This window comes from Urocitellus parryii, chromosome 1 (genome assembly GCF_045843805.1).
Source record: "Urocitellus parryii isolate mUroPar1 chromosome 1, mUroPar1.hap1, whole genome shotgun sequence".
NCBI lineage: Eukaryota > Metazoa > Chordata > Mammalia > Rodentia > Sciuridae > Urocitellus > Urocitellus parryii.
Window position 1 is genome coordinate 121,023,572 of NC_135531.1, and position 27,236 is coordinate 121,050,807.

General features: G+C 33.2%; 1 protein-coding gene across 3 annotated transcripts in view; it reads right to left on the reverse strand.

Moving 5' to 3' along the window:
- Positions 1–454: 454 nt before the first annotated feature.
- Commd10 (COMM domain containing 10) overlaps positions 455–27,236 on the reverse strand; it is a 197,832-nt gene continuing 171,050 nt past the window's right edge. For all 3 annotated transcript variants that reach the window (XM_026402211.2, XM_026402212.2, XM_026402213.2), the window contains exons 6-7: positions 1,969–2,028; positions 455–1,201 (exon numbers count right to left, since the gene is read on the reverse strand). In XM_026402211.2, the coding sequence (XP_026257996.2) occupies positions 1,163–1,201; positions 1,969–2,028 (99 nt within the window). In that variant the 3' untranslated portion in view covers positions 455–1,162. The remainder of the gene's footprint in view (positions 1,202–1,968; positions 2,029–27,236) is intronic.

Here is a 27,236-nt window from a genome sequence, read left to right on the forward strand (position 1 = left end):
ATGAATGATGATTATTATATTTGCTTCTGAAATAAACTTTCAATTTGTTAAGCAACAACATTGGAAAACAGTTATAAATGCATGTGGGCATAAATTCCATATACTGAACATTTATTTGAAAGACATTTTAATGCTTGTATTACTCATATACTACCTATGACAAATGTGCTTCAATTGTAATTTTTTTTTAAGCCTTAGGACATTTCTGAAACCAAATTTCTTCATGTGAAAAAGTCATATTTGAACCTCTCTCTCCCTATTTCTCTCCTTGAAAAATATACAAGACAGATATTTTCATTCATAAAAAATACAACTGATTTTTTGACAGGCAATCAAAGTCACATTTGTGTCATCAAATATACTATAAAATACATAAAATAAAAATACTGTACACTCCAGTTCAAATAATCTCAAAACATAAAAATTTTATTGATTGAAACAATATAACATAGAAAGAGAATACAAAATGTATCTGATTTGAAATTTTAAGAATGCCTATTTAGTACTCATTACAATTGTTTTTATTCATGATCCAAATCTGTCTCCCACACTATGAAATAAATCATTATTAATTTGCAGTACGAAGAAAAGCACACAAACCTGGGACTATTATTAAATCATTAAACTCAGAAGCAGACAGAGAAGCTCACATTGGAATTAACTCACATAATACTGCTAGCTCCATTTTAAATTTATTTCTGATATTATTTCTCAATCAAAATACATTCATCATGGGAAAAATGACATAATGTCTTTACATGTGGTTGTTTCTTAATTTTATTAACGTAATAAAAAGATCTACATTCTGTTAGGGTACCCATTATACTATCTATGGTCTCTTCTTGATACAAAAAGATATCATCAAGCATGTAAAAAATAAAGAGGTGAAGCAACAATATGACAGTAAAAATAATATGGTATTCACTTTTGATTTCTCTGAAGTAAAAGTATTTTTTAACAACTGCTATTGGCTCACAGAACTAGAGAAAGTATATTAGAACCTCTGTACTCCTTGGCTGTTATTTGTCTAAGAAGTGATAAGCTGTATAATTTATAGAAAGTAAGTCACTGAATCCTCCAAAAAATACATCCAGGCAATCTTTCTTCAATGCAAAATAATGAGGTGGTGGGAGTGTGATGAAGAAACCAGTCTTCACAAACATCATGTAAGAGAATCCAGCTGTGCTTGTATGGTCTCTAGCTATTTAAAAAGAAAAAAGAAAAAAAATACAGAAAGTTGGTGAAGGAAGAGAAATTCATGTGAAGTGTTGTTTAGAAACATGTAAATAAAAGGGAAAGAATGGCACCGGCAACTTTGTATACCAAACTCATCACATAGAAATAAAAATAGCACTTAGAATATTTTTCTTTTTATGTGAACATATTAGAATTTATGCTTGCTATTTAAGTTTTCAAATTTGTAAAAAAAAAAAAAAAGGCGGGGGGGAACTTGTAAATATACTGTTTTAAGTACCTCCAGCTGTTTCATTTTAAATATCACTACATGATAAGATTTTTAAGTTGGGGCATATAGGGGGAGTGCATTTTCCTGGATTGCAAAATCAGTTCTTTCAAAGAAACATAAAATATACTCAAAGATAAATCACAGACCTGGCATCTTCCTTTCCATGTTTTCCTTTACCCTTGGACCAAGAAAACAAAGTATTTCACATGGTCTATATTAAAATGTCAGTGTCTAGGGGTCTCACATTGTGCAATGCTTAATGCTTTACATTAAAGCAACAATGCTATTGCTTTAATTAAAACCATTTTCATTTTCTTCATGATTTAGTTTTTCAGATTCTCTTCATCTTGCCTATGCTTCCTACTGTGAAACATAAGATGTTCATAAAGAAAATTTAAAGGAGTTAGCTCTGTGATAAGACATTTAAAATAAAAAAATCATAAAAATGAAGGAAACATTAGGAAAACCCTTATATATCATAAAATTATTTTAAAAACACAGACCTTGTTATAGAAATCAAACAACTCCTTGTGATCGAATTCCACAAGAATTTTCTCCAGGCTCTGTAATGAAGGAAAACAAAGAAAAAAATAATTTAGTTGCACATAATTTACACTGCATCTTTTCTATCTAGCTATCCTTAGAATATGCTGTAATATTATTGTGAGTATTTTCCTTTTTAAACATACCTCCTCTACTCAACCCCACAATTCCTAGAACTCACAAATGCACTTAATAAAACTCCACTTTAACAAAAGGTTTCAACTCTCTCAGGATATATGTTCCTTAAGTTGACTCCACAAAGGTTGATAAAATATATGCCAGCAAGAGAACAATTTCATTGTCTATTTTTTTAAGACATAGATGATACATAAGATTATATTTCATAGTTCTCAGCAGTCCATTTGAATCTAGTAAATATCATTACACGAAGATACTGGAGGTGGCATATCTGATTGAACTCATTCAGCCATTAATGCCTCACATCAGCACAGCCACTGCCTCCAAGTACTAATCTAACAGTTATGATCTTAACATGCTGAGATTGTTACCTTCTTTAATGTACAGACTCAGCAAAAGTTAACAATTAACACAACATTTTCAAAGCCAAGACTTGAAACACTCTCCTTCATTTCACCTCACTTGCATTAGACAAACCTTTATGGGTGATATAGTTGATAAGTAATACTATATATGTATGTATGATGATGCAGTAAAGTACAACATTAAAGTAAACCCAACCTTATTTAATTCAACCTGCTTTTGGTTGATTATATAATGTGAGGAAACAATTCTAACTAGTTGCTAAATATTATTGAAGTGTGATTATTTTATTCAATATTCCTCTGGGGAAGTGAAAATAAATGGGGACAGAATTCTAAGAATGTGCAGCCTTGCCCTGATCCTTCTATTAGGCTAACATGACATAAAGTAGTTACTGTGAACTAAAAAAAAAAAAAAAAAAAAAAAAAAAAAAAGTTGCAAAAGGCAATAATTAGTGTACTTAATTCTAGGTCTCAGTTTCTATGTTTCCCTTTTTTTTTCTATCTCCAGAAAAATCAACATTTTCAAACCAAGTTATCTCCAGCTAACTCCAGGAAAATCAATGGGGCTATGTAAAGAAACAGCATCTTATACTTCTTCGTGAAGACTAAGCACAAAAGAACAAATTTCACAGTTCCTAATTTTCTTTTATACATTCATTTAAGTAGTCAATCTTTCAAAAATGAAGAAACATAGACCTGTAAAGCCTCATCCGGTAGGAATGATATATTATGAATGTTATGTTATATTAGAAAAGTAAGTTGGTAATTGGCACATATTATTAAATCTCCAAAGGTTTAACCAGCATGCCCTAGTAATAATATATGTCCTCTTAGAAGTTAAAGGGGCACAATAGAACTAGATTTGCCCTTAAGATTTAGGGAAGGCAAGGCAATGTTTCACCTCCATGCCAAGTTAGGAGAAAATAAAAGCTGAACCATTATGTGAATGATTGATTTTTTTGTATCGCTGCAAGCAGCACCCAAGACAGGTTCTTGTTCCCTGCGTTTTACTTTGTTTCAAGGTGGTATTCCCTAAAATGTTACACTGAGGAAGGAGAGGGGATATACCTATGAGAATACATTTTTTAAAACAACAATAGCCATAGTAACATTAGCAAAATGGTAGATTAGGAAGCTACAAGCTGTCTTTATCCCACAAAGACAAAATAAACAATATATAGAACCAGATCACTTCTGTGAGAACTCTATAGAGACTAGCTGAGAGCCACAGAACTCTAAAAATCACTATAAACCCAAGAGTCACTTAAGAATCACTATAAAACCAAGAAGAGATCCCAGGGAAAGCTATAAGAAGTTTTGCAGTATTCAGTGCTTACATTCATGCACCTCTATATGGCACAGTGGGACAACCAGGGAGAAATCCCTCATACTGTGGCTCTTCTCTCAGGACAGAAACAAAAGAATGAATCAATTGTCCAATATTCTTTCTTGTCTGGGGGCTGCCCCAGAAAACTGGTTATCCTCTCACTTTACTGAAAGTACTCACAGGACCAGCACCACATTTAAAAGCAATTTAAAACAGAGGTGAGCACTATATTAGAGCTGCAATTCTGTGGGAAGATGCCAGAAGCAATGTATCAGAAAGTTTGAGAGGTCCTGGAGGGCACGTAGCTAAGATGGTTGGTTATGGCCTTCCCCCTCACAAAGCCAGTATGCAAAGACTGGGAGGTAGTTGTTTATGAAAGTGTCCACCTCCTAGCAAAAAATTACAGGACATACAAAGAAACCAGAAACATGACCCATTCAAAGGAACAAAACAACACTCCAAAAATTGAGTCCAAAGAAACCTGAAGAATTTAAAGTTTGTCATAAAGATGCTCAAGCTCAATGAGTTACAAGAAAACACATATACAATGAAATAACACCAGGAAAATGATATAAGAACAAAATAAAATTTCAGCAAAGAGAAAGAAACTATAAAAAAGAATTAAACTGAAATTTTGGAGTTGAAAAATACAATAATTGAACTGATAAATTCATTAGAGGGACTCAACAACAGACTTAAATGGACTCAATGAAGAATCAGTAGACTTGAAGACAAGGCATTTGAAATCACCAATTTACAGGAGTGGGAAAAAAAGGAAGACAACCTAAGGGACAATATCACAAAAATCAATATATGTATTATGAATGTCCCTGGAGAAAAAGAAAAGATTTGAGAGCAAGAGAAAAGGGCCAAGAAAGCAGGAATAGGGAATGTGTGTGTGTGTAGGGAGCAGGGGATAGGAACAACATTAGGAGATTAAAAAGGCCTCACTGAGATGGTTTAGAAGTCATAAAGTAATCAAAAGACAACTTGCAGACTGGGAAAAAATCTGCAAAGTATAAATATGATAAGAGTTTATGAATTTATAAAGAACTACAAACTCAATAACAAAAAAGAGAACCCCATTTAAGTGATCATAATAGACATTTCTCCAAAGAAAATTGCAAATAAGCAAATGAAAATATTTTCAACATCATTAGTCACTAGGGAAAACCAAACCAAAACTACAATGAATACCATTTCACACCAACTATAAAGGGTATAAAAAATGAAAGAAAATAAGTATTAGCAAGGATGGAGAGAAACTGGAACCCTAATATATTGCTGGCAGAGAATGTAAAATGGGTCAATAGCTCTGGAAAATAATTTGGCAGATCCTGATAAAATTAAAACTTACTGTATGTGACTCAGAAATTGCCCTCCTTGGTTGTGTCTCTCTCTGTGTGTGTGTGTGTGTGTGTGTGTGTGTGTGTGTGTATGTATCTCCAAAATAATTGAAAATAGAGACTTAAGTGGATAGATATATGCCGGTGTTCAAAGCAGAATTATTTATAAAAACCAAATGGGAGGGCTGGGGATGTGGCTCAAGCAGTAGTGTGCTCGCCTGGCATGCTCGGGGCGCTGGGTTCGATCCTCAACACCACATAAAAATAAAGATATCGTGTAGACCTAAAACTAAAAATAAATATTAAAAAAAAACAAATGGGAGAAACAACCCAAATGTCTACCAACAGATGAATGAATGAACAAAACATGTTATAAATGCAATGCAATATTATTCAGCCATAAAAGAATAAAGTTTTAATACAAGCTATACTGTGAATGAAACTTGTAAACATTATGTTAAGTAACGTTAGCCAAGTATAAAAAAACAAATACCTTATGATTCCACTAACATTAATCTAGATATCAAGAATAAGTAAGTTTGCAGACACACAAAGTAGATTAGATATAACCAAGGGCTGAGAAGAGGGGAATGGGAAGCTGTTGCTTATTAGGTACAGGATTTGTGTATAGTGATGGAAAGCTTTGAAAATATAGTGATGGCTGTATAGCGTTGTCAATGTAATTAATGACACTGAATTGTAGGCTTAAAAACAATTAAAATGGCTAATTTTGTTAAACAGATTTTGCCACAAAAAAAGAAAGGAAAGGAAGCAAACTTGAAGATAACTAAGGGAAGAATATTCCAGGAAGAGCTTGATATGTCTGTGATAAATATATCTTGCTTCTGAGTGCCCTTTTCAGGAACTATGTTGATATTTTTTCTACTTAACATCCCCACAGGACCAGCATAATTTCACAAAGTAAGTTCATTCATTCATTTACTCACTCAATTCATTAGTTCATCAGCTATTTATACAGTTTCTATGGTATTTTGATAAGTGTTTGTTATGGGTAGTCCTGGCCCTTTATGGGATTCAGAATCTGGAATTTGGAGTAGAAGCAGGGAATTAGTTATCAGACTAAAAATTGTCTTAAATGCAATAAGATAACAAAATACAGAGTTATATTTCTTTATAATAAAGGGTAACATCTAAAAATGTAAAGCATGACCTAATAAAATCAGTCAGATTTTTATAGTTTGGATGTGAGGTGTCCCCCAAAAGCTCATGTGTGAGAAATGCCAGAAGGGTTGGAAGAGAAGTAATTGGGCTGTAGCCTTAACCTAATTACTTAATTAATCCCTGCTGGGATTAACTGAGTGGTAACTGGAGGCAGGTGGGGTGTGGCCGGAGGAGGTAGTCACTGGGGGTGTAGTTTTCAGGTATATATTTGTATCTGGCAAGTGGAATCTCTCTCTGTTTTCTGATCATTATGTGAGCTGCTGCTTACATATGCCACACTCCTCTGCCATGATGTTCTGCCTCACCTTGAGCCCCAAAGAATGGAGCCATCCTTCTAAGGACTAAGACTTCTAAAACTGTGATCCCCAAATAAACTTTTCCTCCTCTATAATTGTTCTAGTTGGGTCTTTTAGTCACAGCAGCAAAAAAGATGACTAAAACACAGATGAATAGGGACATGGAAGGAAGGAACAGAAAAGGGGTTTAGAGCAAAGACAATTCCAGAGGAAAAAAGATGAGTGAAGAGTCTGCCATGGAAAAGAGCTTGGTGAGCAAAAGGAGTAGGATTTAGGAAAGAAATGTAGCTAGAGGGGAACAAGATACAGTACTGCTCCCCTGAAGAAATACTCCAAAGCAGTCAGTGCCTTTGCAAAAGATATTTAAGGGCACATGCTGATGTAATAATAGTTAAGATTTTGATGAAAATATGGTAGAGGAAGCAGCATTTTAACGAATAGAAGAGACATTGTTGACATTAGTACATTTTGTATGTGCTTACCACTCTACAACTGTCAGGTTAAGTTCTATTCATGTTAAAGTTCTAACTCCTAGAACCTCGGAATGTGACTGTATTTAGAGATAGAAACCAGAGGTAATTAAGGTAAAATGAGGCCAGAGAGCGTTCTCTAATCCAACATGACTAGTATCCTCACAAGTGATGAGGTCAGAGACACATATTAAAGAAATAATATGTGAAAACCATGAGGAAGATGGTCATTTACTAGCGAAGGAGAGAGGCTTTGGAAGAAACCAACCCTATCCACATCTTGATCCTGGACTTCTATCCTTTTGAATGGTGAAGAAATGACTTTCTGTTGTTTAAGTCACTTTGTTATGGCAGCCCTAGTGAACTAATTAAGGCCCTATCACCTCCTTTGGGACAGACAAGAGATCTACATTCTGAGATCAATGGAAAGTCACTGGATAGTTTTAGACATAAAAGTGATACAAGAATAGTTACATACTAACAACTTACTTTGACTTCCTTTATTTTTTAATGGATTAGAATTGGACAGCTTGCATGTGGAGAAACCACTTAGGAGGCTATAATTGCATTAGTCCACACAAGAGATAGTGATTTGATCTAACATGATGGCAGCAGTGATAGAAAAATGTAGAAAAAATTTGAGGTTAGGTTTAGAGATACAAGAGATAGCACTTGGCAACAGATTTGAGTTGGAATTAGGAGGTGGTGAAGGAATAAAAGGAGTCAAGAATTACATTCAGGTTTCTAGCAAAAAAACCTGGATGAATGGAACTGGGATTAGAAATACTAGTATAATGGATCTGAAGAAGGTGAGGATAAAAAGTAGTTTCAAGCACAATTAACTTGGTATGTCTGCAAGATTTCCCTGAAAATATAAGAAAATAAGTCTGAAAAGCTGTAAAAGAGATTTAGTTAAGAAATATTCATTTGGAAGTCTCTGATAAACTGATGATACTTAAAACTATAAGAGTGGTTGAGATTGCTCAGGAAAAGAATGTAGTATGAGCCTAAGGCTGACCCCTAAGCAACTCAGTATTTAGGGTAGGTAAGTTTCCAACAAATGTTGAGTATCACCAGTTTCACAAATGTTTCTGGCATGGTATTTTGAAATGTTCAGTAAATATTACATTGCAAAATATATTGGTAAGTTAGTATACAAGCAATAAAATAGGGTGTCTTACTCTTAAAATGCTTCAATCCTCCATTATGTATAAAACTCATTGAAGTCACGAATATTGTTAACTAAATATACAGAGACTGGAAGATTTACTCTCTCTCTCTTTTCTGCCTTATTACAAAATTATAACTAAGAACCCACTTAGGAAACTCATTACTTATATTGTCTAAGTGAATCTTACCCATTAATACCAAACTTTAATTTAATACCAGAATTTCTATACTTGATCTGAAAATACAGCAAAGTAAAAATGAAAGTACAAAGATTAATATTCTGCCAGTGTCTTAAGAAAGATGTATTTGTTCATCCATTCCTTTATGTTTTTAATTTGTAATCCTACCTACAATCACCTGTATAATGGTGATTGTAGAGACCCATTAGCAAAATTCCCATGGAAATAGAATTTAATAAGGTCTTCAGAAAGGTCTTACTTGATGAAAGCTGACACTAAAAATATCTTCCATTTTCCCATTAGTTAGGAATTAGGAACACAAATATATTTTTCAAGAGAGAAGTGCACTAACCTCATCACAAATTAAACAAGCAGAAATGTCTTCTAAGTAAAACAGATATAAACTAGATAAGAATTACACCAAATTTACATTGCTTAGCTATTAAATTTAATCTGTATTTCAGAATTAGAAATGATACAATTATCTTTTCACTCATAAAATCAGGAGGTAGAAAAAATACCATAAATCTCTTGCACAAGTCAAATCTAAAAGTACTATGCTAGGTATTTAAAGAGGAAGTTTTCTTTTTAATTGTAGAAATGACAGGTGGAGATAAAATTTAGGTGATTATTTCAAGTCCTACTCAATAGGTTTATTGAACAAAAATCATTATACACTATTATTTACTAAATAAACATTTTTATAAATTATATTCTCTATAACTACATATAATTATATGTATAATTATAGATAATTATAAATATATTCCAGTATTATTTGTTGACTATTGTTCAATAATTAGAAATATAATTTCAGCTCCCACCACAAACTGATCAAATCTCAAAACTCTGCCCATACATCAAAGTGTTAGCCACTTCTGTCATCCAGAATATTCAATCAATTAATAAATATTTAAAGAGTAAAGTGCAAGTGTTCATAATAGAAAAATGCAAAAGCCATTCGAAGGAATATACTATTGATTGACCAAGGAAAGACCCTTCTCTATGTTTGTAACTAAGTTCCCGAATATGGGAAGAATTTCATGGGACAGTAAGCCAGAAACTTATCCCCTTTCCATCTGTGGAATTAGTCTTGGCAATCAAAGGGTTCATACATGTTGCAAGGAGCTGTGATTTAAAGTTTGCAAAAGGATCCTCGACAGAGGGCAAGAAAAAATATCGACTTTTCTGTGAGGCAGCTTACTTGCATCATGTCAAAGACCTTTTTTTTTTTTTTTTTTTTTTTTTTTTTTTTTTTTTTTTTTAGTTCTATGACTCAAGAAGATTGAAAAGTATACCTGTATAGGCAATTTAAACTAGTGAACTGAGGTAGCTAGAACTACAAAGTATCAGTAAGAAAGAGCTCGTGAACATACTCTATATACAAAGACATGAAAAATTATACTCTATATGTATAATAAGAATTGTAATGCATTCCACTGTCATGTATTTAAAAAATAAAATCAATAAAATAAACCAAAAAAGAAAGCAATCACAGTAATAATTTGATATATGATATACATAGTAAATATGTTACTACATATTTTATATATAATAAGATAAATGTGGAAAAAAGATAAAAATAAAAGGTTCATCACTGAAAAAAAATAAACTTGAAAGAAGTGATATCTCTGTAGAACTAATAGCAAGATACTTTATTTGCAAAGATTTTTGTGGGAATAAAATATATACTTACAGATAAAAAAAGAACTTAACACCAAAAACCAAACCAAAACAAAACAAAAACAACCCAATCAATAAATGGCTAGGGCTGGGGTTGTGGCTCAGTGGTAGCATGTGTGAGGCACTGGGTTCTATTCTTAGAACCGCATAAAAACAAATAAATAAAATAAAGTTTTTTTTTAAAAAAAGAATGCTTAAAATATAAATAAATGGGCTAAGGAGCTGAACATCACTTCTCAGAAGAAGGTATACAATTGATTAACAAATGTATAAAAAAATAAACTAAGATTTTCATCTCACGATAGTCAGAATGGCAGTTATCAAGAATACAAACAACAATAAGTGTTGGCAAAGATGTGAGGGAAAAGGCACACTCATACATTGCTGGTGGGGCTGCATATTGGTGCAACCAATCTGGAAGGCAGTATGGAGATTCCTTAGAAAACTTGGAATGGAATCACCATTTGCCCAGCTATCCCACTCATTGGTCTATACTCAAAGGACTTAAAATCAGCATACTACAGGGACATAGCTGTGGAACCAACCTAGATGCTCTTCAATAGATTAATGGATAAAGAAACCATGGTATACATACACAATGGTATACATCCACATTAAAAGAGAATAAAATTATGGCATTTGCAGGTAAATGGATAGAGCTGGAGAATATCACGCTAAGCAAAGTAAACCAATCCCTAAAAAATCAAAGGCTGAGTGTCTCTCTGATAAGTGGATGCTGATCCACAGTGGGTGGTGGGGGGGCATGGGAAAAATGGAGAAACTGTGATTGGGCAAAGGGAAGGGAGGGGGAATAGGGGCAGGAAAGATGGTGGAGTGAGATGGCTAGGTACATTATGACTGAACATATGGTGCAACGCTACATTGCGTACAACCAGAGAAATGAAAAGTTGTGTTGCAATTGTGTACAATGAATCAAAATGCATCCTGCTGTCATATATACCTAAGTAGAATAAATAGATTAAATTAAAAAAAAAGAAAAAAAAGAAATAGCTTTAATAATAAGCTCGCTCAACCCTCTTACTTATTATGAGGAAAGTAGTACTCACAAAGGCAAAATAACTCACAGAAAGTTTAAAAAGCTGGGACTACTCAATGTTCTTTCCACTATATTAATGTGGTAGTTTAAGCCTGTTGTAGTCTTTCATCTGAGTATCAAGATAATTTAGAGAAAAAAACCTCTGCTCCCCCATGAGTTTGCAAAATTATTTCATTAATTACTCATGTAACACAAAAATATATAAAAATTGTGCTAAGGATAAAATTTTTGATAAATAAAGCTGATAAGGTATTAAGCTATTTTAAGTAATAGGAAGTATTAGTAATTATAATGTCTTCCATTTTCCATAGATCTGAAAAAAATATAATCAAATTTCATTTGTTTTGGTTACACTAATAAAAACAAACCAAAAAAAAAAAGCTCCACTGTGAAAATTTCACATAAGTCAACATAATATTGCCCAGTTTAAATTTCTAATTCTAATTAAACAAATTAAAAAAATGTTAGCCCAATGAACATACTACACAGAAATGGAGCAAGAAAAATTGGTTACTTTCATAAGAATATGGAGCTGATTTTTATGCCTCCCTCAAATCTTGTGGTTGTAAGACTTTTCATTAAAATACTGTCCAGTCCAGAAGTTTCCAAAAATTCACAGGTATGACCCTGCATCATGAAGAGGACAGTGCCAAAATGAAAAGAACATATATAACAGATAGAGGCTGGGGTTGTGCTCAGTGGTAGAGCACTTGCCTAGCATATGTAAGGCCCTGGGTTCGAACCTTAGCACCACATATAAATAAATAAAATAAAGGTCCACTAACAACTTAAAATTTTCTTTTTAAAAAAAGAATACATGTAACATACATGAAATACAAAACAAAAAAGGCACTTTCTTCAAGGTTTAATCAATCAAATTTTTCTTTTTTAAATCATTGAAAAGGACAATTTGACAAAAACACTTATCTATTTAAGAATATAAGCAACATAAAAAGAAAGCAAATTCCAAGCTCATTAACATGGCATTTAAAACTTCCAAAATTTGGTCAATGAATCCTACTGACACATCTTCCAGCATGCTTAAATGCACTGCACACACTGGCAGTACTGAAGTACCAGGGTGTTCTACATAATGCCCTCTGGGTTTTTCTTCATGCTGTTCCCTGTATTCTCTTAACAGCACTCCCACCTGCATGCATGTTATTTCATTTGGCTAGATCCTTTCATACTTGGTACAGCTGACATTATATCATTTTCCCCTCAAGGGAAAAATATCATATATGGAGACTATCAGGATAAGTGAATTTTGTCTGATCACACAAATTTGTCTAACTACAAATATTGTAATATTTGACCCAATGATGATAACAGTCTCACAACTCTTGCTTACATAGAAAATAAATGGACTAAATATTATACTAATTAAACTCTAAATATTGATCCTCTTCTAAACTTGAAAAATGGCTTCTCATACTTAAAGACTCCCACCACGAACTAGTTAAACAGAAGATTTGGAATTTTATACATATTTGGCTGAAAAATGCAATGGTCTTAGCTACTAAGATGACAACAAATTATGTTTGGTCAGAAATCTTACAAAATCTTAGAAGAGTGTTCATGAAATACATATATTCACTAAATGTTAAGTCAGATATATCTATTTTGACTGTTAGGACATTTGACCTGTTATCTGTATATGCCCATTTCATTCTGGCTAAAATGATTGCTTTGCTCCTGTATATTCAAAATAATGTTTGGCAGTCATATCATCACCATATTTTCCTTATTTTAAAAATACAATGTGCTATGCATGAACAGAACAAACTTGAAGCCAATCAAAATGTACTTCTTATAATATTCATTAACTGTAATTTATTATGTGTGTGCTGATATGTCATTATGATTTTCAGCTTTGGTACTGAAATATTTAGCTATGGTTGCTGAATATAATCAGCAAGATAAGAGGTTTTGAATATGATTACATGAAGCTCTTTAAACAGTGAGAAATTATGTTAAGAACAGTGGGTTAAGAAGAACAGTGACAGTTTAAAAATGGAGCTCCTCTGTACTAAATAATATGGATGATGCTATATTTTTTCTGGAAATTATAATTTATTATAATTATAAGTACTTATCTTATTACTGAAACATTATCATTTAGAATAGCTACATTAACTTCTCAAAACACTTGTTAGTATGCTAGCCAAGGAACTGTGGGTAAATTACAAACACCAAATTGAAATCGTATTGTTTCCAGTGTGTAGTTTTAAATACTCTGAGCTCAATGCCCAAACTGGGGTTTCTCCTTTCTTTATAAAAACACTTTATTGAATTTATAGAAAAATTTGTATGATGAATGTGTATTTTCAAGAGCTATTTTATATTAAAGAGTATCCTAAATTAAATAATATAATATAATTCACAGTGCACAAAAAAGGCAATTAAAAACATGCTGGGGCTGGAGTTGTGGCTCAGTGGAAGAGCACTCACCTAGTAGGTGTGAGGCACTGGGTTTGATCTGCAGCACCACATAAAAATAAATAAATAAAACAAAGGTATTGTGTCCATCTACAAAAAGAAAAATATTTTAAAAATGTGCTGGGAAAACTGGAAATCCATATGCAACAAAATGAAACTGAATCCCTTTCTCTCACCATGCACAAAAGTTAACTCAAAATGGATCAAGGAGCTTGATATCAAATCAGAGACTCTGCGTCTAATAGAAGAAAAAGTTGGCTCTGATCTACATATTGTGGGGTCGGGCTCCAAATTCCTTAATAGGATACCCATAGCACAAGAGTTAAAAACAAGAATCAACAAATGGGACTTACTCAAACTAAAAAGTTTTTTTCTCAGCAAGAGAAACAATAAGAGAGGTAAATAGGGAGCCTACATCCTGGGAACAAATCTTTACTCCTAATATCCAGAGTATACAAAGAACTCAAAAAATTAAACAATAAGAAAACAAACAACACAATCAACAAATGGGTCGAGGATCTGAACAGACACTTCTCAGAGGAGGACATACAATCAGTCAACAAGTACATGAAAAAATGCTCACCATCTCTAGCTGTCAGAGAAATGCAAATCAAAACCACCTTAAGATACCATCTCACTCCAGTAAGATTGGCAGCCATTATGAAGTCAAACAACAAAGTGCTGGTGAGGATGTGGGGAAAAGGGTACACTTGTACATTGCTGGTGGGACTGCAAATTGGTGCAGCCAATTTGGAAAGCAGTATGGAGATTCCTGGGAAAGCTGGGAATGGAACCACCATTTGACCCAGCTATTGCCCTTCTCGGACTATTCCCTGAAGACCTTAAAAGAGCGTACTATAGGGATATTGCTACATCGATGTTCATAGCAGCACAATTCACAATAGCTAGACTGTGGAACCAACCCAGATGCCCTTCAATAGATGAATGGATAAAAAAATGTGGCATTTATACATAATGGAGTATTACTCAGCACTAAAAAATGACAAAATCATGGAATTTGTAGGGAAATGGATGGCATCAGAGCAGATTATGCTAAGTGAAGCTAGCCAATCCCTAAAAAACAAATGCCAAACATCTTCTTTGATATAAGGAGAGCAACTAAGAACAGAGCAGAGAGGAAGAGCATGAGAAAAAGATTAACATTAAACAGGGATGAGAGGTGGGAGGGAAAGGGAGAGAGAAGGGAAATTGCATGGAAATGGAAGGAGACCCTCATTGTTATACAAAATTACATATAAGAGGATGTGAGGGGAAAGGAAAACAAAACAAAACAAGGGAGAGAAATGAATTACTGTAAATGGGGTAGAGAGAGAAGATGGGATGGGAGGGGAGGGGAGAAGAGGAGAGGGGGGATAGTAGAGGATAGGAAAGGTAGCAGAATACAACAGACACTAGTATGGCAATATGTAAAAACATGGATGTGTAACCGATGTGATACTGCAATCTGTATACGGGGTAAAAATGGGAGTTCATAACCCACTTGAATCAAGTATAAGAAATATGATATGTCAAGAGCTTTGTAATGTTTTGAACAACCAATAATAAAAAAAATTTTAAAAATGTGCTGGTTTAATTCTTTTCGACCTTGTGCTGTCATATAATTCTTCAAGGAAATAGGACTAATATATGTGCATGAGTGTTAATATTACAATTTAGTTACAATTTACACTTCTTTTTAAAAAATTTATATTTTAGTTGTAGGTGGATACAATATCTTTATTTTACATTTATGTGATGCTGAGGTTCGAATCCAGGGCCTCATGCATGCTAGGCGAGCACTCTACCACTGAGCCACAATCCCAGCCCCACAATTTACACTTCTTATCAGCTAATTGAAAGCTCTGTTTTAGCAAAATAAAAGGGGCAAGTTCCATATTTGCTTCATGTTATGAACTGCCCTAAATTTATCATATAATGGGCAACTGAAAATCCATTGTTAACTGCAGCATAATAGGAAACACCTGTTTTACACCCAATATTTGTGAACCCAAATTCCTTAAGACAGCAGATGTAATAACTAATTTGAAAAGGGATATGGTTAATTTAAGGCAGTAACCTTCCAGCAGAAAATTTAACCTATGATGTTTTTGATCCAAATACATGCCAAATGAGAACTCAGTTCCTTTTCCCATCTACACGAGATCACTACTAACTTAATTACCTGATAATCACTTGCAAAATCCTCTTGGAATCAACAAGTAAACTGATGATGATTTTTCTATAAACTGGAAGATTTTAACAAGTGGTATATTACTACAATCCTTGGCATGTTTGTAGCTCATAAATACAGTTTCCATTTTATGTTGAAAATACAGTGTCTGTGGCATACTATAAATTCAACACAGATAGCAACAATAGTCTGTATTATGATACTTGAGTAAAGAATGGAGTGAGGGTTTAATTTTAACACAGGGGAAATAATACTATTGGAGAGTTTAACTTTTTTCTGTGTATGTAAAAGCATTGTGATAATATTCATGTGCTACTCAATTCATTATTTTATTTATTTATTTTTTGGTACTAGGGATTGAACTCAGGGGCACTCAACCACCAAGCCACATCCCCAGCCCTATTTTATATTTTATTTAAAGATAGGGTCTCACTGAGTTGCTAAGCACCTTGCGGTTGCAAAGGCTAGCTTTGAACTCTCTATCCTCCTGACTCAGCTTCCCCAGCCACTAGGATTACCATGTACCACTATGATTGGCATAATTCTTTATTTTAAAGTGTGTAATTCAATACTTTATTGTATTCACAAAGTAGTACAACAATCACCACAACTTATTTAAGATTATTTTTATCACCTCAAAAAGAAATCTCATGCCCTTAGGTACCATCTTACCAACTTTCCTATCCATCCCTCTACTTCCACCTCCCAGTTCTAGGCAACCAATAATCAACCTGAAAACAATATCAACTTTAAATATAATCACATAATCTGTGGCCTTTTGGCCAGTTTCATTTATTTAATCTGTTCTCAATGTTTACCACATTGTAGTATTTATCAGTATAACTTCTACTAAGCAAAACAAACAAAAAATACAATTTAAGGAATTGATTTGTTAGACTTTTAAATTCAGAATTTAAAGTAATCAGGCACAACACATACATAATATGCTTAAACATAATATGTAAAAAACAATGCTACTAGCATATTTTGACTTTCCTTCAAAAAATAAGAAGATTTTTGACTCATGCTTTATATGTTCTTACTTGAAAAATAATTGTTATGGCTTAGATGTGATGTCCTCCAAAAGCTCACATGTGAGACAATGCACTAAAGGTTTGGAGGAGAAATGATTGGCTTGCAAGAGTCTTAATCCAATCAGTGAATTAATCCTGATAGTGATTGAGCGTTAACTGAAGTAAAAGATTGTAGCTGGACGGGGTGGGAATAGGGGCTCGGCTTTGGGGTATATATTTGTAACTGGCAAGTGGAGACCTCTCTGCTTTCTGATCATCATGTGACCCTCTTTCTTCTGCCATACTCTTCTGTTATGTTATTCTGCCTCGCCTTGAGCCCAGAGGAATGAAGCCAGCTGTCCATGGATTGAGACTTCTGAAACTATGAGCACCTAAATAAACCTTTCCTCCTTTATGGTTGTTCTGGTCAGGTCTTTTAATCACAGCATTGAGAAAAAGCTGACTAAAACAATAATTGAATATAATTTCTTTCTTCTTCCTGGAAATTTCTTACTCATAATTTAAGACTCTGTGAAATATTACCTCCTCTATGAATCTTCTTCACCCTCACCTAGCACTCCAGTTACTTGCTTTGGTTTTATAACACTGAGTCCTACAAGGGAGGCTTCAAAAACATTCTGTATGTTCCTTGAGGTTAAGGATAGGACCACATATGCATATATATTTCTAATCCCCAGTATCTAATACAGAATATGAACATAGAAGGTTTTCAATATACACTTTTTTTTCCCCTTTTGTTTTGGTAGTGCTGGGATCAAACCCCAGGGTCTCACATTTACTAGACAAGTACTCTTCCACTGAGTTATACCCCCAGACACAATATGCATTTCTTGAATGAAGAAAAACATTTGTTAATTTTATCTATTAGATACTCTTGAGACACTTTGATGGCCGTTTCTTAAATTTAATGTTTAATCAGTTCAGTGAAAAAAAGGAAAAAATGCAGACTATAAAACAGAAATGATAATCTAAAAGAATACTAGCAAACACTTAATATCACATACTTTGTTCCAGTCACTATTTTTCCATTAAAGACAAGGAATCTAAAGCAAAGGGAGATCAGGTAATTTGATCAAGCTCTCATAGCCAGTAAGTGGCAGAGTCAGAATTCTAATCAGGTTGTGAGGCCCCAGAAGTCCACAATTTTGGTCTGTGATGTGTTTTAGTTTTGGAGAAATAGTGTTAAAGAATGAACATTCTGGATCCAGAAGACCTGGTTTGAATCCTAGTCAATGTACTTCTCTGACTATAGAGAAATCAAATATCAATATACCTATGCTGTTAGTCTTAGTGAAAATGGTAAAGTACTTAGCATAATATTTATAACACAGAAGTATATATTTAGTAGTATGCTTCCACTACTAACAACAATCAGGTCACTAAACTTTTAGCATAAGGACTATAAAACTTAGATTTTTAAAATTACTTTTCAGTTTCCACAGGCTCAACTCAATCACTTTTAGCATATGTTCTTCACTTTCTTTATAATAAATAAAATTTTAAATGGCATTACCAATTCCATGTTGCCAGAAAAAGATTTGAAATGCTATTAATTTTCACCATACTATTTATTTTCCAAGGTGATAAACCTAGGAGAAACGAAGTACATGACATAATAATATCTAAATTTTCTTCTACATATGGAATTAGAGAATGATAATATTATAGAATATCTGTATATTTATCAGATTAATGCTAATGTATAATTTATCATTCTCATTTCTAAAATGATGCACTGTTTAATACATTACATCTAAATTAACAATGTATTTTCAAACCACCTTTTAGAAGATAAACTCAGCTACATAATAGATCCATACTGAAAATAACCTGTACTCAAGAACAAGTAGACTACTTAAAACAAATGAAAGTAAATGAAGAATATGGCCTTCATTACGTTTCTAAAAAATCAACTTCTAGAATTAATTTCTTATAATTAATCAATCTTTAAGAAGCCATCTGATATTATTTAAGACAAATTCAATTTATTCCCTATTTTCCCTCTAAAATCCAGGATTCAATAGTAATAGAGGATTCTTATATTACTCATAAGCACTGGGATTACATGTATATACATTAACATATGTTAAAAGTGAATCTGGCTATCAGCAGCATATGCCACAGTAATGGAGGGTCTAATGTTCTATGTAAAACACCTATATAAAGTATGAGACCTCTTTAACTTCATTTATTTGACTTTCTCGTTATATATTTCCTTTAACTGACCCTGAAATTAAGCTTACTAGATATGTTTTGATGCTTTGATTTGTAAAGAACATTGTGTATTTTATGAATATTACAACCAATTTCATTTTTTCAACACATATCAACAAGCAAGTTTTGTAGACAAACAACAAGCAATGTGCTAAGGTATTGAAGGTTATAGCTGAGCTGAAGACAAAGCATACAATCTTTGTCTTCTTTGAGTTTTAGAGTCCAACAGAGATAAATAAGTAAAAAGTACAAAATAATATAAGTGCCATAATAGGGCACAAATAATAGATGCCAGATCCAGACTGTAGAGTCAATAAAGTATTTCTAGTAGAAGAGATGTCTGAGATCTAAAAGACAATTTACTAGAAGTGGGGCAAGGTAAGGGGATATTCCTATCAGCACAAAAGAGAACATGAAGGGAGAAATGAACCAGGTAGGAAAATCTAAACTAGAAATAATGGTGATCTGATTTAGAGTAGAAGTAGTAGAAAATTATTAAAAATATGTAGATTTAACAGCCATTTAGGAGACAGCATACACATTGAGAAATGTGTCAGATAAAAGGAGTTAGGTATCAAAGACTTGTTAGGGAGGATGGGTTTGGACAATTGAAAGATGGGTAGGGCTATTCACTCAGATGAGATGAATTTGAGGGAAGCAGGCTTGGGGATGGATCAGAGGGTGGAAATTATGAGTTCAAGTTAATAAATATTGATTTTTAAGTATCTCTGGATAACCAAGTAGAAAAGGCCAATCAGCCATTTTAATATACAGACTCAATATTCAAGTTAGAAATCTGGGCTATAGATAAATACTCAAAAGTCCTTAAGGAATGTTAGGGTTTGTAAACAAGTCAGAATGGCACCTGGCATTTTGCCAGGGGGAGAGGTTTGTGAGGTGGCGCCAGTGAGCCATTAAGTGTGGAGATTTCTTATTGGTTGACTGCTGTATCTAGTTTATGTTAATTAAGATAAGCTGTGTGTAATGTATATATACCCCTCCTGTGCTACAATAAAGGGCTCCCACTCCTGCTGTATCCAATCTACACAAGTTGCTCCCCCCCCCCCCCAGTTATTTTGCTGCAGCCAGACTTCGGCAAAGGAAGGAGGAGCATTCAGGAATTCCTGTGATTGGAGCATAAAGTATGGTCCAAAGAGAATATGTTGAGATGATTAACAATAAATTCCAAAGGCACATCAATACCTAAGGGAATGCCTTGAGATGTAGGGTAAAAACTAGAAAAGGTTTACTGTGGACCTTAAGAATACAATAGCTTCCAAGAAGTCAACAAAGACAAAGGACTAATAAGTTTTTATTTTGGATTCAATGACAAGGAGAATGTTACCGACAACAGCAAAAAGTACTTTTGTGGAGTTGTAAGGAGAAGCCAAGTCTAGCTGATCAGAGGGGTGAGTATAAAATAAGGAAATCAAGTGACCAGAAGTTAGTAAACTATAGTCTTGGGGCCAAATCTTAGATGCTGCCAGTTTTTGTAAAAAAAAAGGTTTATTGGAACACAACCACACTTGCTCATTTAAGTATAGTCTATGTCTGTATAGCCTACAAGCCTAAACTATTTACTAGGTGGCCCTTTACAGAAAAAAATTTGCAAATCACTTTTGTAGACAAATGTCTTAAATTATACATCTATTTACCAAAAGTGAGCTCATTAAGTTCACCACTGACAGTTTAAGGACCTGTTGTTTATATATAAGTGAAAGTAAGTAAAATCAGCTGTTCTGAATAATGTTCATTGCCAATCTCAAGGTTGAAATGTCAGGATTTCTTCACTATAATCTAATACATTTCTGTTTTATAGGAAAGGTTGGTGACAGTTACAGAGGCTGCCAGATTATATCTTTAGGATAAACAGAATTCACCATAGCAGCTCATAGTTATATAAATTTCAAAAACATTGGTAATGACTTACATCATATGAACTTCCTTAAAAGGAAATTAATGTGATTTTAAGATTGATACTTAAAAAAATTTAATTGTGCCCCACGTTTTATCTCTTTTCTATAGTTTATTAGTAATAACTGTTATTTTGAACCATGACTAGTTCATTTCATGTATTCATATGAAGCAATAAAAACTTTATTTGAATGTCAATTTAAAAACTTCAATTTATAGTAAGAAGCCCAAAGGTTTGGATCAGAAACATCATAACGAGACTATTCCACTTTGGTTTATTATATGTAGTCTTTGCCTGGAATGACTCACAGCATAACAAAGCTTCACAATTTGGTTTAATGTTTTGTATCTGTTAATGATTAGAGAGGCTAAGTGCCTCTCTAGTCGTTAATATTAATGAGTTTTGTGACCTAGGCCAAGTTAATAAAACAAACTTTTAAATATCCTGTTAAGATCTCAATAATAATTTTGAACTTAAGATTGCTTTATAGAATTCTGTTATAGTGCTGGAAAAATAAACAAAGGTTTCAGAGGCATTTCCTAGCCTATATAGGGGTGAGGAAAAACAACAGAAGGGTGAGAGCATTTAACCAACACATCACTTTTTGATTACAGGTCACATATGACTGCTTCACAATCACAAGTTAATGGAACAGGGAATTAAGACAGATTATTCCATTGATGGCTGGAATATAAAATAAAAACAGGTTAAACCTTTTTAACCCTAAAGTGACTGCAAGTGATTTTTACTTTCATGTCATATCTGGTTTAAAAAAACAAAACTGAGAGATTGGTAGGATTTACCAAAATAGTTGTGAAAAATGATTTACTCTTTTATCATATAGTTGGGAAAAAGTCAATGATTTTGAAAAAATACAATGTTTGTTGTGGTACTTAAGAGTATCTTTACATATATAATCAAAGTCCATTTTAATAGTACTATCAGAAATGCATGAAAAGTCCTGACCTTTGGGTCACGTGAAAAAACTCAATATGTAGAATATTATATACTCTAGGCAGAAAGCATGGAAAGGTTGGTCTCTTTTTTTACATAACACTGTTTCATGTTAAAATTTCAACTTTTAGCTATTTTTCAATGTAATGCTCCAGAATAGAGAACACTAATAATACAAACTTACATTACTGTTCTGAAAGTAGTAAAACATGTCAGTAAGAGAATGAGTCTGTGGAATTCATTTTACTGGTGACTGAATCCAGAGGTTAAGCCATAGTACTGATATCAGAAATATTTTCCCTACTCTTTTCAATAAACACATGAAAACAAAATGAAATTTTAACTATTCTGAGATTTTTAGGACAAGAACTTATTCACAGTAAGCTATGTAGCTACCTGGCATTTACAATAGTATAGATTTGCTTTAAAAAAATCAGATGATGTCTCAGATCAAAAGAATTAGCCATATTTTGCATTTAGATGACACCTACTTTTCAAGGAGCTTAAGGCATTTTGCAAAATCTGACAGAAATGTCTCCATCAAATTCCTAACTAGGAAAAATATGTATTAAGAAAGTTAACTGAGAAATTAGCAATATGGTGCAGTGCTCAGAAGTAACCATCGTCAAAGGAGATCACAATGCTCTGTCTGTTATGTAAACAAGTGAGCCTCAAAACTGTAAGCTTCTATTTTCAAATTAAGCCTTGACTTTTCCTTTGCATGGCACTGTAGTTAATGGTACCTCATCTTCTGGTGAGGAGAATGAGAGTTGAAGAAAATAAACTTTGCATGCAAAGTGCTATGCTGAACGTTACAGTAATGTTAGGTGCTGTGAAATGAATTGACAAATTATTCACCAAGATTAGTGAAGAGAAATACTGACTAGCTGAATTTTCACTAAGCAGTAATTTTTGTAGTTACTAAAGAGAACAATTAGAATACTAAACAGTACTATCATTTCACACATCCATTCAAAATTTGACCTGAATTATAGTTAGACAAATATGCAAAATAAAATCCTCTTTCTTCCTGCAGCACTATGTTCTGTAGTTTAACTGCTAGAATTCATCTAAGAAGAATGCACACATTGGAAAGCAGGGCCAGGTGAATCCTAAATACCAAGGGGCAGCTGGGATGTGAAATAGTTTGATTTAATTTAAGGGCTACTTCATTAAAGACTCTCAAACTCTGACACGCTACCCCCACCCCACCCCTGCAACATACACACACCTTGAAATTCAGGACAGAACCCAGGGGCACTCTATTACTGAGTTACATCCAAAACCCTTTTTCATTTTTTATCTTGAGATAAGGTCTAAGTCGCCTGGAGTGACCATGAATTTGTGATCTTCCTACTTCGGCTCCCTGAGTCATTCAGATTACAGGTTATATGTATCAGTGATCCTGGCTTGAATCTCTGGCATTTTAAATACCAGGTATATATAGGTTCACACTCTGGATAAACTCCTGCTCTCCCTAACTCTTCATTTTCCCAGGAAATATGGTTTTAAATACATCTTAGTATTTAATACTGTTCTCCAAGAGCAAAATATAAACTATTGATGTTCTAAAAAAAAAAGTTTGTCTACATATTAGTGCACAGCTTCTAAATAATCATAAAACTTTTAGTCATGACAACCAATATCAAACCATATCAAACAATTTTTAAAATAATCAAAAATATTTTTAGTTATGACAAACAATACCAAATCCATATTAAATAATTTCAGTTTTTTCCTTTATTAGAGTGATTAAAAGGACAATTTCCAAAGCATTGTTTTCAAATTTTAGACTCTTTTTAAAAAAGGAAACAATGGTGCCTAATGATAGATACTTTATTTACACTGACCAGTTTTGCATGCAAGATTGTAAAAGATTTGATCTAGAAATGTTGCCAAATACTGTACAAATGGGCCTAACTTTTACCTTAAATCATTTTGGAAAGGATTAATGAGGCTATGAAAATTTATTTTCATTTTGTTGGTACAAAATAAAGGAAATAAAATGCATTGTATTTTTAGCTCATTACAGAGTGAAAGACTTGGGAATACATAGACTTGACAACTAATACCTAAATAATAATCCGCTTTATAAGTACATTTATACATTTACAATAACTAACATTCTAAAAACCTGGGCCTTATAGGATAGGGAAGAAGACAAAGATGTCTACTTTCACTACTCTTATTTAATATTGTACTCAAAGTCTTAGCAAGAGCAATTGGGCAAGAGAAAGAAATCAAGGATATCCAAATTAGAAAGGAAGAAATTAAATTATCCATATTTATAGACAAGAGTCTAAAAATTGAAAACCCTAAATACTCCATCAAAAAATTGTTAGAATTTATATAATTCATTTCTTGAAAAAGAAATTAAGAAAGAAATACCATTCACAATAGCTACAAAAGTAAAATAATTTTAAGAATAAACAAAAAAATGAACAATTTCTATAATGGAAATTATAAAATACTAATGAAAGAAATGATGAAGATGTGTACACATATACACACTAAAAAGGAGATATCCTATGTGCATGGATTGAAAGAATCAGTTCTATAAAACAATCATACTATCCATAGCAATTTAGAGATTCAATGCAATTCCCATCAAAATAACAATGACTTTCTTTGGAAATAGTAGAAAAGTTCCAGAACAGCCAAAGTGGTCTTGAGGGAGAAAAATTGCTGGAGGCATCACAATATCTGACTTCAAGCCTGGTGCGGGTGGCTCAGTTCTGTAATTCCAGTGGCTTGGGAGGCTGAGGCAAGAGGATTGTGAGTTCAAAGCCAGCCTCAGCAGTAAGATCCTAACTAATTCAGTGAGACTCTGTCTCTAAATAAAACACAAAAAAGGCCTGGGGATATGGCTCAGTGGTTCAATGCCCTGTACAAAAACAAACAAACAAACATAAACCCCCTCTGACTGCAAAACAGAGTACAAAGTCAGAATAACTAAAACAGCATGGTACTGGCATGAAAACAATCACACAAACTAATAGAAGATAATAGAGAAACCAAAAATTAATTCATATTCATATATCCAACTGATTTTTGAAAAAGGAACCAAGAATAAACAATGGGGGAAAAGACAGTTTCTCCAATAAGTAGTGCTAGCAACACTGGCTACGCATGTGCAGAAGAATGAAACTCGATCTCTTCTTCCCATACACAAAACCAATCCAAGTGAATTAAGATTTAAATATTAAGCCCCAAACTATGAAATTACTACAAGAAAACAGGAAACACTTCAAGACACTGGTATAAACAATGTTTTTTCAGATAGGATCAGAAAGGCACTGGTGATAAAAGTAAACAGATAAATGGAATTATATTAAAGTAAGAAGCTTCTGTATAGCAAAGAAAATAATCAACAGAATTAAGAGACAGTTTACAGAATGGGAGAAAATATTTGCAAATTGTTCAAATTTATTGTAAGTGAAATAAGCCAGACACATAAAGGACAAATATGACACATTATCACTCATTTGTTGAGGTAATAAGTCAACAGAATGAAAAGAACTTCAATAAGAGACACTGAAGCAGTTTTTTTTTTTTTTTTTTTTTGGTATTGGGGATCAAACCCAGGGCCTTGCACATATAAGGCAATTAAAAAACTTCTTCTCAGCAAAGGAAACAATAATGTGAGGAGAGAACCTACAGATTGGGAGAAAATCTTTACCACATGCACGTCCAATAAACAATTAATCTCTAGTATATATAAAAAACTCAAAAAACTTAACACCAAAAAATAAATAACCCAACCAAAAAATGGGCCAAGGAACTGAACAGACACTTCAAAGAAGAAGAAATATAACTAATCACCAAATATATGAAAGAGTGTTCAACATCTCTAGCAATTAGAGAAGTGCAAATCAAAACTAAGATTTCATCTTGCTTCTGTCAGAATGTTAATCATCAAGAATACAGGCAACAATAAGTGTTGGCGAGCATGTGCTGAAAAAGGTATACTCATACATTGCTGGTGAGACTGAAAGTTGGTGCAACCACTATGAAAAGCAGTGTGGAGATTCCTCAGAAAATTGGGACTGGAACTACCATTTGACCCAGTTATACCCAAAGGAGTTAAAATCAGCACACTATAGTGATGCAGCCACATAAATGTTTATAGTAGCTCAATTCACAATAGCTAGACTATGGAACCAACCTAGGTGTCCCTCAATAGATGAATGAATAAAGAAAATGTGGTATATATACTCAATGGAATATTAATCAGCTTTAAGGAAGAGTAAAATTATGACATTTGAAAGTAAATGGTTGGAGTTGGAGAATATCATGTTAAGAGAAATAAGCCAATCCTACAAAACCAAAAGCTAAATGTTTTCTCTAATATGCGGATGCTAATTCACAATAAGGCAGAGGGCACTAGGGAAGAATAGTGTTACCTTAGATTAAGTAGAGGGAAGTGATGGGAGGGGAGAGGAAGGGATGTAGGGATAGGAAAGATAGTAGAATGAAACAGACCTTATTACTGTATGTATATATGTGACTACATATTGACCAATATGATTCTGCAACATGTACACTCAGAAAAATGTGAAATTATATCCCTTCTATGTATGATATATCAAAGTACATAAATACATTCTACTGTCAGGTAAAACTAATTAAAACAAACAACAAAATTTAAAAAAAACAGACACTGAAGCAGAGTGAAAGAATAGCTTCTGGTTCTTCTTTAGCACAAGAAGGTAATTATTGATTAAAATAGTCTGATATATTTCAAAATGACCAGAAGAACATGAAATTCTCAACACATAAAAATGATTAATGGTTGAAGAGACAAACATGCTCATCATCCTGATTTATTACACAGGGCATACGTATGCCAAATTACCTTAATGTACTCCATAAAGATTTATAAATATTCTGTCTCAATTTTAAAAACCTGGCCCTAAATTCAGTCTTCAACTCTGAAAAAAATCATATTTTAACTGCTAATGATGAAATTCAGGCAGTATAATGCCTTCTTATAGTATTGGGAATTACGAAATTAAAGATATGAATAAAATAAAAACATAGGTATGCCACTTCTAAATCCTTTTAGTCTTACCTTTGAAACTTTTAATGATTATTCCCTTTAATTTTTCTTTTTTTTTTTATTGGTTGTTCATAACATTACATAGTTCTTAATACATCATATTACACGGTTTGATTCAAGTGGATTATGAACTCCCGCTTTTACCCCGTATACAAATTGCTGTATCACATCAGTTACCCTTCCATTGATTGACATATTGCCTTTCTAGT